This window comes from Akebia trifoliata, chromosome 8 (genome assembly GCF_017979445.1).
Source record: "Akebia trifoliata isolate Shusen 1 chromosome 8, ASM1797944v1, whole genome shotgun sequence".
Classification (NCBI taxonomy): Eukaryota; Viridiplantae; Streptophyta; class Magnoliopsida; order Ranunculales; family Lardizabalaceae; genus Akebia; species Akebia trifoliata.
The window spans coordinates 11,524,596-11,537,101 of record NC_141382.1 but is presented as its reverse complement, the minus strand read 5'-3'; the positions used below and the strand labels follow the sequence as shown (position 1 = coordinate 11,537,101).

The window sequence follows — 12,506 nt, the reverse complement described above, 5'->3', positions numbered from 1 at the left end:
ATGTATGCTAAGTAACCAATTAAACCAATTTTATGACGTGGATCCCGCTTACAAGCGTGTAATAAAAGAGTTGTTCAAAACTCAAGGGAGTTTTTTAATAAAAATGCAACAGTTAGGTTTGCCTGGTAATTCTCTCTTTAAACAAAACAAAACAAAATAAAGAAAACTTATTTTCAAACATGCTTTTTTACCGACTGAAAAAGAAAATTAGGTAAATAAGAGAATGTTTTGGTAACTCACATTTTTTTTGACTTGTATGAGTCAACCAACGAGTCATTGAGTTGACTCGATCTGTTTGCACTCGAATTTTCGCATTTTAATTCTTACAAGTATATTCATGGTCTGCAAACCTTTACAGGTATTATCCAAAAGTGCGTAGTCAGATATTAAAACTTACACTGACTTGCACGTCTCTCTCTCTCTCTCTCACTCTTTTAAAACAGTTAAAGAACGACGTGGATATCTAATCATCAAAGCAAGTCGTTTTACATCATCATCAGAATTCTAACACAATCTCTCTCTATATATTCTCCCTCCCTCTTCAAGCCTTAAGCTTCATCCACACAAACACACACAGAAGCAAAACTATCATTCAAAATGCCCCCCACAACCCTCTCTCTCCTCTTCCTCACATTTCTTTCTCTCTTTATCTCCACCATAGAAGCACGTATACCATTTGCTTGTGATCCCCGAGATGCACAAACGAACAACTTACCCTTTTGTCGAATCTCTCTCCCAATACAAGATAGAGTGAGGGATCTAATCGGACGGTTGACATTGCAAGAGAAGATCAGACTGTTAGTTAACAACGCTGCTCCAGTCCCCAGGTTAGGAATCAAAGGCTACGAATGGTGGTCTGAGGCTCTTCATGGGGTCTCCAATGTGGGCCCAGGAACCAAGTTTGGTGGGTCCTTCCCTGGGGCCACTAGCTTCCCACAAGTCATCACGACCGCTGCTTCCTTCAATGCTTCTCTTTGGGAACAAATCGGACGGGTGAGATGTCTTCAATCTTAATTTCTACTTAATTAAAAATCAACTTTTGATGTAATAAGGGTATTTTCGTCATTTTAATATCGTTATCTTAATAGCTAATATTGGACCTTGATGTCGTTATCTTTCATCGTTCACGTAAGACGCAATTTCAAGTTTTGAACATGGTGCGTAAGATTGAGACCTCTGGACGTCCTTTTTCATTAAATTTTTTTTTCTTTTTTTTAAAACTCGAAATAAAACTTTTTATTGCATTTTTCTCACAAACAAAAATACGGCTGAGATGCGAGGAAAAGTCACATGTTTACCTAGGATTAGTACAAGTTTCCTAGGGATTCAATGGGAATCCCTAGGAACAACCTCACATCCTTCATAAACCCACCCCCAAAAAAAAAAAAAATAATAGAAAATCAATATTAAATCCTGATTTTGTTAACAAATCTACTATAATAGTAGATCAATGAGTTTCTATCAATTTTTTAAAACTCAAAACAAGTCGATGGTCCAATCAATTTCAATGAAATTGAACTAGGATCTAACATGGGTCCAACTAAATCTATTGATAAATCTTTGATTCCATCAATAGGTTTGATTTTAAAACATTGGTTTCATTAGACATTTTAGTCATTCCAACAAAAGATTAGAAGGAGAGTGTCCAACCAACGTCAATTGACCAAAGTCAAAGAGTGACATCACAACAAAATTAAGAATGTTGGATGTCTACCCAATAAGCCAAAAAAAAAAACTCTTTGTTTTTCTGGTTTTATAGACAATGGGGATTTATCCACGTTGACACGCTTGTAAACAAATATATGTGAGCTTTGCCAAGGACAGAAATATCCTTATCTTTGCTTTAAAGTTTAAACTCCAAAATAATATATATATATATTTTGTTGGAGGCCTAATTCATTAAAAAAGAAAAAAAAAAAAAAGTGTGTCTAGTAATGAAAAAGTCTGTCAACTCTGTCTTGTTTTTTCTTCACTACAAAGCTTTCGGTTGGTGGTGGGTAGCATGACATGAGAGTAAAATACTTAATTTGCCCATGCTATTAGTGGGAACGTGACCACAGTGCATGTTAGCAAAATTGTATCCTTTCTAGCGTATGTTAGTAAGAATATTCTATATTTTTGTTATTTATGTCTTTTATCCCAATTATTATTATTTTTTATTTTTGATGATAACGAGGTGTTCGGACTTATGCCAGACTAGGGGGGACCAGATGAGCCACTCCAAACCAAGGCATATGGGACCCTCCCCCGGGCATGTGCAACACCCGCACATCACACACACCACGTAAGTGAGGGAACGCCCTCACTAATGGCCTTAAGGAAATATTACTCATATTAAGTATCGAACACACAACCTATGGATGAGATCTTATTAGGATGAATTTTCATTTTGAAATTTAACAAGTATTGAAATTCTATTAATAACGACGTATGAAATGACTTTACAATTTATATTAATTCAATATTTTTTGTTGTATTTCAAATAGGTAGGTAGAGAGAGATGAGTGTACAAGAATTTCAGGATTTGAGTTTGGAATTAAATTTGAACGTCTTTTTTTTCACTATTATTTTTAAAATTTCATGGAGAAGAAAATCGAATTTCTTCCTATGAACATAAGCTCCAAATAAAAAATCATATGTCGTAGAGATTGGAGCATAATTATTTTCAAAAAGGCTAAATACAATCGAAAGAGCTTTTCCAAAGGCATAGAGGTCGAAGCCTTAGACCTTCTTTCAAATTTATATGTATTTTTCTGGTAGGATTTGGTGACATAACGCAAACTAGATCTCTATAGATAGAGCAATTACAAATCATTTTCTTTAGAATTTAGTGAATCAGTGTGGAGCCATAGACGTAACACAATCCTGAGCGAATCTTGTGTGTGTTATTATAATTTTTTTTTTTATTTGGTAAGTCGTATGTGTTAATGTTTTCTTGTTTTGATCTTTATTTGGTTTTGGTGACTTTGGCTGATCGTATTAAACAGGTGGTGTCAGATGAAGCAAGAGCGATGTACAACGGAGGAATGGCCGGTCTAACGTATTGGAGTCCGAACGTGAACGTATTTCGAGACCCAAGATGGGGCCGTGGACAGGAGACTCCCGGTGAAGACCCGGTTGTTGTAGGCAAATACGCCGCCAGCTACGTTAGGGGACTACAAGGCTACGACGCTAACCGGTTAAAGGTCGCTGCATGCTGCAAGCATTACACGGCCTACGACCTCGATAATTGGAATGGCGTCGATCGCTTCCATTTCAACGCCAGGGTAGGGTAGGGTATGATACTATGCTACGCACTGCAATATAGTTTGACTGATCCTCAGTTCTAACTTTTTTTTTTTGATGGATCTGATTTGTTGATGAATCGGTGGGGTCTGAAAATTTTTCTGCTCGTAAAAATCCGGAATCAACCAATCACATGAAACAAGTGTGTAATTTACACAAGAGTCTAACGGCTGACGTGGCAAAGGCACGTAATCATAATCATAATCATAATCATGGTCTTTTTCTTTGAAATACATAAGGAGGGAGAAAGATCATCGATTATGTGTCTTACCACGTCATCTCCGTACGTGTCAGAGTGTCGTTTTATCATTAGTCTTTACGCATCTTGACACGGCACCCTCCCAAGAGACTGTGAGCTAAAAAAAATCAGTGACAGTTAGCACCATCATCTGTTCCATACTTTTTTTTCAAGCTTAATAAAGTCAAGAAAGCACTCCAGTCTTTTTCCTTTTTCTAATATTTATTATATATTGTTGACTTTAGCTTCCAAATCATCAATCTGAATAACTTATTTTCTTTATAAATAAAAAAAAAAGAGGGAAGATTACCCGTTTGGACTTTTATTATTTAAAAAACTCCCTTTGGAGTTGTCAAAACTACAAGAAACCCTTCTTTGTGAAGTTTGCTACCCACCAACCCTCCCTTTGTCACCCACCCATGTTTGTAGTGGGGATCAACTTCATATATATCTTGGACTAGATTTAACCACATCAACCTGTGACAACCAAATATGATGGGATAGGGTTATAAAAGTATGAAATTTTAAGAATTTAAAAAATAAAATTAAATTAATTTTCACCTATGAATTCTTATTTTAAATTTGAGAGTTTAGTAATCATCTAGTTTCAACACCTTCAATGAAGTTCACAAATGAATTTTTTGAATATGAGTTTTTCCATTAAATCTATAAAGATTTAATTTTTTATTGTCAATTTGATAATTCATATGTGCCCAACAGCCTTTAGTATGATTTAAAATCTTACTAAGTTAGTCATGCAAGTCTAATTTATAAAATAAGGTTTGTTCCGTGACAAACTTGATAAAGAGACTTTTTTGTAATAAAATTGCCACAATTAAGTCTGTCAGATTGTGATGAATTATAATAATAAATTATATATAAACAGATTTTTCTTGCAAGGTACTTGTTATATAAAGAGAAAATTATTTGAAGATGATTAAATATTTTAATATTTATTAAAAAAAATTATCAAAAACAATTTAAGTCGCTGGAGAGTCCAGCGTTTTAATCCTTTAAAATACATAAAATACATTAAAATGTTGGACAATCCAACGAGTTACAAAAACGTTGGACTATCCAACGACTTAAATTATTTTTGATAATTTTTTAAAAAATGGATTTTTTTCTAAATATTAAAACATTTAATTTTCTTTTAATAATTTTTCCTTATATAAATAGATTTTAAATAAAATACTTACTTTTTTCTAGAAAATAAAAATCAAAACAAATATAGTGGTATGGATTGGACAAATTTCTAAATTTATTTCTTATATCTTTGATTTGACTCATTCTTATTTCCAGAGTTGAGTCAAATAAATATATTTTAAAAAAATGTTATACTCAGGTTTTGATTTTTTGCTTTTTTAAATAAATATAATGGTATGACTTGGACAAATTTCTAAATTAGCCCAGTCGATTTGACCCGTTCATGGCCGAGATTAGGTCCTTTTTTTTTTTTTTGGCTCCGTTTACTTCTTCCTCTTGAGATATTGAGATGACTCGTCCAAATCAACTCGGTATGATTTGTGAATGAGACAAAACTAAAATTCAAGATTTACAAATATGTTCCAAATTGGCTCTCAGTTAATTAAGATGAATATTAAAGTAGTCACAACAAAATTCACATGAGTCAACTCAAGTCAAATCGTTTGAGTTTCTGAGTCCAATTCACAAATTTTAAAATAATTTGTGGCCCAAGGCTGTTGTATAACTTTAATTCTTTAAAATATAATTTTTTTTTTTTAACACAAAATATTCTCTCTTTTTTCAGCTTTTTTATCTTTGTCGGCCATTGCATTTTATTCCTCCCATCTGTTTGTTTCTCCAATCAAATCCTACAAAAGAGAAGAAAATTAAAAAGCTTTATTAAGTTTGGAGTATATTTCCACCTTGCACGTGTGTAATAGCTTTACACGTGTGTAGGTGAGCAAGCAAGATTTGGTGGATACATTTGATGTGCCTTTCAAAGCTTGTGTGATGGAAGGGAAGGTGGCTAGTGTTATGTGTTCTTACAATCAAGTCAACGGAATTCCAACTTGTGCTGACCCCAATCTTCTACGTAATACAATCAGAGGGGAATGGAAGCTTAATGGGTTAGTTAAAATTTCATCAAAATGATCACAATCACTTGATTGGTTTGATCATATTTTACAAATTTGTTGACCTTGACGTGAAAGCTCTCTTATCTGTTGGTTGGTGGGTCCATAGGTATATTGTTTCGGATTGTGATTCGGTTGGTGTTCTCTTTGATGAGCAACACTACACCTCAACACCAGAAGAAGCAGCTGCCAGCGCCATTAAATCAGGTTAGTCAACTATTATTAGATTGAACGGTTGAGATTATCTAAATTAAAGTGAAAATAACTTGAGATAAAGAGATCTTTCTCTATCATTTTTTTTTTGATAACGAAGGGTATTTGGGCCAGCTTGCGCGCACAAGACTAGTCCCTACGCCCCGCACTCAGGCTATACCCCACTACGCAGAGCGGTGCGTGTCCACCAAGGTTTTTTATGGGTAGTGAGATTTGAACTTGAGACCATAGAAAGAGCAGATTCCTTGGCCCCAAGTTACTACCATTCATTGTATCTATGGATACAAATTTTCGATTTTGTTTAGTCTTTTCCCCTTCTACATCATCTAATTAAGATTGTTCCTTGATATTTCCTCCTCTCCTTGTCGAGACCAAGGGAGGGGTATTCTAAAAATCAAGTTAGATAACAATACTATAAAATAAGAACTCGAAAAAGGAGAAAATTACATATTTTAACCTTCAAATGATCATCTTTTTTATAGATCTAATTTCCTTGGTTGGTGTATCCTTGAGATTATATAATTATCATGATCTTAAGAAAAGCCTTGCTATATTGACTCAAAATAACACTCGAAGTATCATTATTTGTGCAGAGAATCATCAATTTTCCTTGAGTGTATTCGTATCTTGAGGAAAAGCATCTATGATTTTCTGCACACTTTGTCCTCAAGTATTGTTACTTCGAGTATTAATTCAACTTATCTAAGCATTTTTTAATCTTTGGAATTGACACGTCACCAATTGGGGACTCGTCCGCATCTAACTAGGTATGCAATGCCCGTGCCTAGATGATGTGGACAAACATCTAATTTGTACTTTGCAAGTATAAAATAGATTAATCACCTCAAATGGTTGACATATTCATTGGTTAACTACTCATCAAAATTATATTAATGTAATCACTCTTGTGAGAGTACATGCGTAAGTAGTTGAATTACATTATCTTATCAAATTGACATTATCATTTTATGGTATCATTTACTTTGATTTATACTTTTGATTATCCCTTACTTATCTATATGTATATATAATTGGCAAGAAGAAGAAAGTAGTTAATTAATTGTTTTTGAAGATTTTGAAAATGGGGTAAAATTTTTGTTTTTTTTTGTGTGGTTATTTTCAGGGCTTGATTTGGACTGTGGGCCCTTCCTTGCAGTGCACACAGAGGAGGCTATAAGAAAAAGGATATTGAGTGAGATAGATGTTAACAATGCATTAGTTAATACCATTACTGTACAGATGAGGTTGGGCATGTTTGATGGAGAGCCATCAAGACAGCCTTATGGGAACTTAGGCCCAAGGGATGTTTGCACCATGGCACACCAACATCTTGCCCTCGAGGCCGCCCGCCAGGGCATGGTATTGTTGAAGAATCATGGACCATCGCTCCCACTGTCAACACGTCGTCACCATACGATTGCTGTTATTGGGCCCAATTCTGACGTCACCGTTACCATGATCGGCAACTATGCTGGTAAGCCAGCGTACATAAATTAGATGCAAAACAATGGTCTGAGGATTATTGAATTGGATTCTTATCGGATCTCAATATATTAGACCAAAATCGAATTGGATGTCAATTGCATCAAATTGGTTTGATATATTAAATATAGATATACAATATATATTTAAACAAATATATAAGGGGAATGTTAATATCCAAGACCTCGTGGGAATGTTTTTCATTCTCCATCAATTTTTTTCCAATATACCCTTTTTCATTTTGTCTTTTAATGAAAAGACAAGGGTATGCGAGTCTTTTACATAACAAATACATTTATTATATTCTTAATAAATGCATTTATTGTGTTGATATTGATCGTTAAAGTATTTAATACATAAAAACATTTAAATCAAAAGACTAAAATACCCTTACTGTTTATTATGTAAAAGATTAACAACTTTTATCTTTTCAATAGAAGACAAAATGGGAATGGTATTATTGAAAAGTGAATTTGGTGGACGTTTTAATGTTCCCATTAGGTCTTGAACTTTAGCATTCCCCAATATATAATGTAGTTTATATATTTTTCTCACATATTTTTGAATCCTTGTGAAATGAGGACATGATTGACCCAAAACTAAAATGAAATCAGATCCTTACTGGATTGGATCCTTATCAAAACCCAAATCCTTAATCTGGATCCTAAGTTATTCGATCAAATTTGGGATCTAATCCAATCCTTTGGTAAATTTATGGTTATGAAAATTTTGCTAAATGACAAAAATATCCCTAATATAGTCACCTTTTTTATCCCTAGGTGTTCCATGTGGATATACCACACCCCTACAAGGAATAGGAAGATATGCAAGGACAATTCACCAACCCGGGTGCACCAATGTGGCTTGCAACAGTAATCAACTATTCGGTGCAGCAGAGAACGCCGCTCGTCAAGCTGATGCAACAGTCTTAGTGATGGGTCTCGACGAATCGATCGAAGCAGAATTCATAGACAGGGTAGGGCTCCTTCTCCCCGGGCGCCAACAAGAGCTCGTCTCAAGGGTAGCTATGGCCTCTAGAGGTCCGACCATATTGGTATTAATGAGCGGTGGGCCAATCGACGTGTCATTTGCTAAGAACGACCCACGTGTCGCTGCGATTGTATGGGTAGGGTACCCTGGCCAAGCTGGAGGAGCTGCCCTTGCAGATATCTTATTTGGAACAGCCAATCCAGGTTAGTTGATAGTTACATGCCAAATATTTACTTTTGTGTCCAAAACGGATCTTCAATTAACCTAAACCTATAAAAGAATTTCCATGGACAATTTTGAAATTTAATGGCCCTCAAGTAAACCAGTCCAGCCCGACTTACTCTCCAACATTAGGTACTTGAACCCAAGCCCAACTTAGTCGAGTAAACAAATCCTATCCTCCATTCAACTATGTCGAGATCCATAGAAAAATATGAAAATACATGAACATCCTTACATATTTTTTTAAATGGTGTTTCAATATGTCAGGAGGCAAGCTTCCAATGACATGGTACCCGCAAGACTACCTAGCAAAGGTCCCAATGACGACTATGGGCATGCGATCAGACCCATCGAAGGGCTATCCAGGTAGGACCTATAGATTCTACAAAGGTCCAGTTGTGTACCCATTTGGGCATGGAATGAGCTACACCAACTTCGTGCACTCCATAGCCAATGCCCCAACAATGGTTGCAGTATCTCTTGATGGACAACGTGCATCAAACACAACCATGTCAAGCAAGGCAATGAGGGTCACACACGCTAACTGTAACACACTCTCAATTAGCCTACATGTCGACGTGAAGAATATCGGCTCTAAGGATGGATCACACACACTACTAGTCTTCTCGGCACCACCAGCTGGGCATTGGGGGCCTCACAAACAACTAGTAGCTTTCGAGAAAGTGCATATAACAGCAGGTTCTCAACAGCAAGTGAGGATCAGCGTAGATGTTTGCAAGTCTCTAAGTGTTGTCGATAAGTATGGTATCCGAAGAATTCCGATGGGTGAACATAGCCTTCATATTGGCGATCTCAGGCACCCAGTTTCTCTTCAAGCTGCAGCTCTAGGGGAGATCAAAGCGTAGTTAAATCAGTGGAAGACAAGTATACCCATGTGACTTTTCTTGCAATGGCGTTCATATCCTCCCCCTAAGAATAGGAGAAAGAGAGGAAACAATTGCTATGTCGTTAATAGAAAAGAAAAGGGTATGTTAGTCTTTATGCTATATAGATTACTTAAGTAGATTTGGGTATTGGATTTAATCCATTTTAAAGAGAATGGGTTAATTAAAAAGAGAAAAGGGGAGCTAAGCAACCCTTTTGTCTAAATTTTATATTTGTATTTTTAAGTTGGGATAGAGTTTAAACTCTTCAATAAAAAAATTATTCATATTTTATATTTGACAGATTCTTGAGCTTATGTTTGTCTTTTGTTCCTCTTATTATGATACTAGAGATCTCTCGATGCTGTCCTCTTTTGGGTTAATGGGATAAAAGTGGAAACAACAAAATTGAAGGGGTATTATTAAAAAGAATTGAAGTTAAAAGGACATAAGATGAAAAAAAAAATTTAATTAAATGAGTCAAAGATGAAATATAATAAAGTTAAAAGGGTGAAGAGTCAAGGAAATAAAGTAGATCCCACAAAAGTATAGTTTGATAGGAGATTTATTCCACAAAATTGTAGTTGGTGAGAGGTGTGTCCCCAATAAATTGGTTAGAGGAGTAAAAAATCAAATATAATAAAATTAGAGGGGTAAAGAGTAAAGAAAATAAAGCAGACCCTACAAAACTATAGTTTGATTAGAGGTTGATGGGAGGTGTATACCACGGACTCCTCTCCCCCCCACCCACACCCACACCAAATTATAACAAAGTGTGTGCCCTACAATTATGTTTTATCATATAGAATGTTTGGTATCTTCAAGGAATATTAGTACATTCACTAACATAAAAATTGCATTATTGATGTTAAAAGCATAACAATAATTTTCCTTATACTTTACAAAGTCAATGAAAATAATTTCATTAGAGAGTAGTTGTTTTATGAAGTTGTCACAATAAATAGATATAGCAGATATTGACTTAGGTCAAATAGAAATATTAACAAGAAAATTCCTAAGTCACTCAGCTTTTTCACTAGTCTTGTCCATGATACTAAACTCAGATTCCATGTAGAATAAGTTATGCATGCTTACTTAATGGATTTCAATGAGATTGTTGCACTTCCAAATGTGAAAATATAGCTAGTTGTAGATTTTGATTCTTTCAAGTCTAATATTCAATTGACATTACTCTATTCTTCCAATAAGGAAACATACTTATTATAATACAACTTATAACTCATGGTATACCCTAAGTATCTTATGATTATCACCAAAAATTCCTAGTGATCATATTTTGGGTTGTTAATGTATTTACTTAATATATTTACTGAATACATAATATCTGACCTTATACAATTCATAATATAATTAAACAACCAATAAATTGAGACTATTCTAATTGGAAAACACCTTACCAATATTTTTCATCAATTTAAAAGTTGAACTAAAAAGTGTTTTTGCAAGAATACAATCAAACTGATTAAAATGTTTCAAAATATTTTCAATATAATGAGATTGAAATAAAATAAATCCATTAACATTTCTAGAAATTTTTATTCTAAAAATTATATCAGCAGGACCTAAGTCTTTCATGTCAAAATTTCTAGACAACAATTTCTTAACTTGATTTACAATATTTATATTAAATCCAAAAATAAACATGGTATTTATATATAGGCAAATAATCACATAAGAATCAATTATAGTTTTATAATAAACACATTTATCAGCTTTGTTGATTCTAAATTCCTTTGATATCATTACATTATCAAAATTTTCATGTTATTGCTTTAAAGCTTATTTTAAATCATACAAGAATTTAATTAATCTACAAACTTTATTTTCATGTATTTTTATTACAAAACCTTCCAGTTGGTCCTTATATATTTTTTCATCAAATTCTCTATTTAAAAAAAAAAAATAGTTTTTACATCAACTTGATGAATTTCTAAATTATAAATGAGAACTATAACAATAAAAAGTCTAACATAAGTGATTATACTAACAGAGGAATAAGTGTCAAAAAAGTCAATGTTTTTTTTTTTTTTGTACCCTTTAACCACTAATCTGATCTTATACTTATCTATAGTTTCATCAGATTTTAATTTTCTTTTGAAAATTCATTCACAACCAATTATTTTATTAACATGAGGTAGATTGACTAACTCCCAAGTGTTAGTACTCATAATTGAATCTATTTCACTATTTATTGTTTCTTTTCAAAATGGAGTCTCAAGTGTCGAAATTACATCTTTAAAAGTTTGATGATCTCCTTCTAAGAGAAAACTAATAAAATCAGGTCCAAAGGATGTTGCTGTTTTAATTCTCTTACTTCTTCTAGGTTCTATATTAGATCATTTTTCTTTAGATTCATTATTAGATATATCATTGTAAGATCTTTTTAAAGGTTTTTTAATTTTATCATTACAAGGATACACATCCTCAAAAAATTCAGCATCTCTGAATTCAATTATAGTGGTAGGATTAATATCATTTATATCAGATTTATACACAAGAAATCTATGCGTACAACTATTAATAATATTTAATAAAAATGCAATCTATAGCTTTATGACATAATTTAGTTATTTTAGACAAAGGGACAACCACTTTGGCTAAAAACCCCCATACTTTTGTAGATACATGATTTTCAATTTTCGAAGATCACCTCTACGAAGGTTTGGAGTCACCACTATTCTTTTTTGTAAAATAGTGTGAATGGTCACTCAGAGTATATTTTTCGAAAAGATTGTTATTTTGGTATTTAGTGACTCTTGTACGGATAAAATACCGATCCATCTAAGATCGAGATAAGCAATTCGATTAGGAGGGGAAGGTGTTAGGCACCCATCTTTCTTCATCAAATAATGGTAATCTTAACAACGTGATCATTTTTTGATAAAAAGAAATAAAAGGGTCGAATGATCAACAACTTGTACCCTAAGAAATGATTCGTTATCGATTCGGATTATAGGGATCATCTTATTAAAGGAGATGATCCTTATAGAAATCTAGTCTTGGGAGCAACATATATATATAGGGGGTGGTTCAAGGGCCAATGTAAAAACATATGAAAAAACAATTGTTTTT

The 12,506-nt window shown here is 33.7% G+C and overlaps 1 protein-coding gene across 1 annotated transcript; it reads left to right on the top strand.

Moving 5' to 3' along the window:
- Nucleotides 1-540: 540 nt before the first annotated feature.
- LOC147396109 (putative beta-D-xylosidase 2) lies at nt 541-9,711 on the top strand. The gene is made up of 7 exons (XM_086449776.1): nt 541-993; nt 2,988-3,266; nt 5,447-5,616; nt 5,732-5,829; nt 6,959-7,309; nt 8,097-8,510; nt 8,797-9,711. The coding sequence occupies exons 1-7, from the start codon at nt 598-600 to the stop codon at nt 9,393-9,395; spliced, it is 2,307 nt and encodes a 768-aa protein (XP_086305902.1). The 5' UTR covers nt 541-597; the 3' UTR covers nt 9,396-9,711.
- Nucleotides 9,712-12,506: the final 2,795 nt, after the last annotated feature.

Coding starts and splice junctions, on each gene's coding strand:
- LOC147396109 (XM_086449776.1), top strand. CDS start 598: ATGCCCCCCACAACCCTCTCTCTCCTCTTCCTCACATTTCTTTCTCTC. Junction 994..2,987: donor TTTGGGAACAAATCGGACGG/GTGAGATGTCTT, acceptor CGTATTAAACAG/GTGGTGTCAGATGAAGCAAG. Junction 5,617..5,731: donor GGGGAATGGAAGCTTAATGG/GTTAGTTAAAAT, acceptor GTGGGTCCATAG/GTATATTGTTTCGGATTGTG.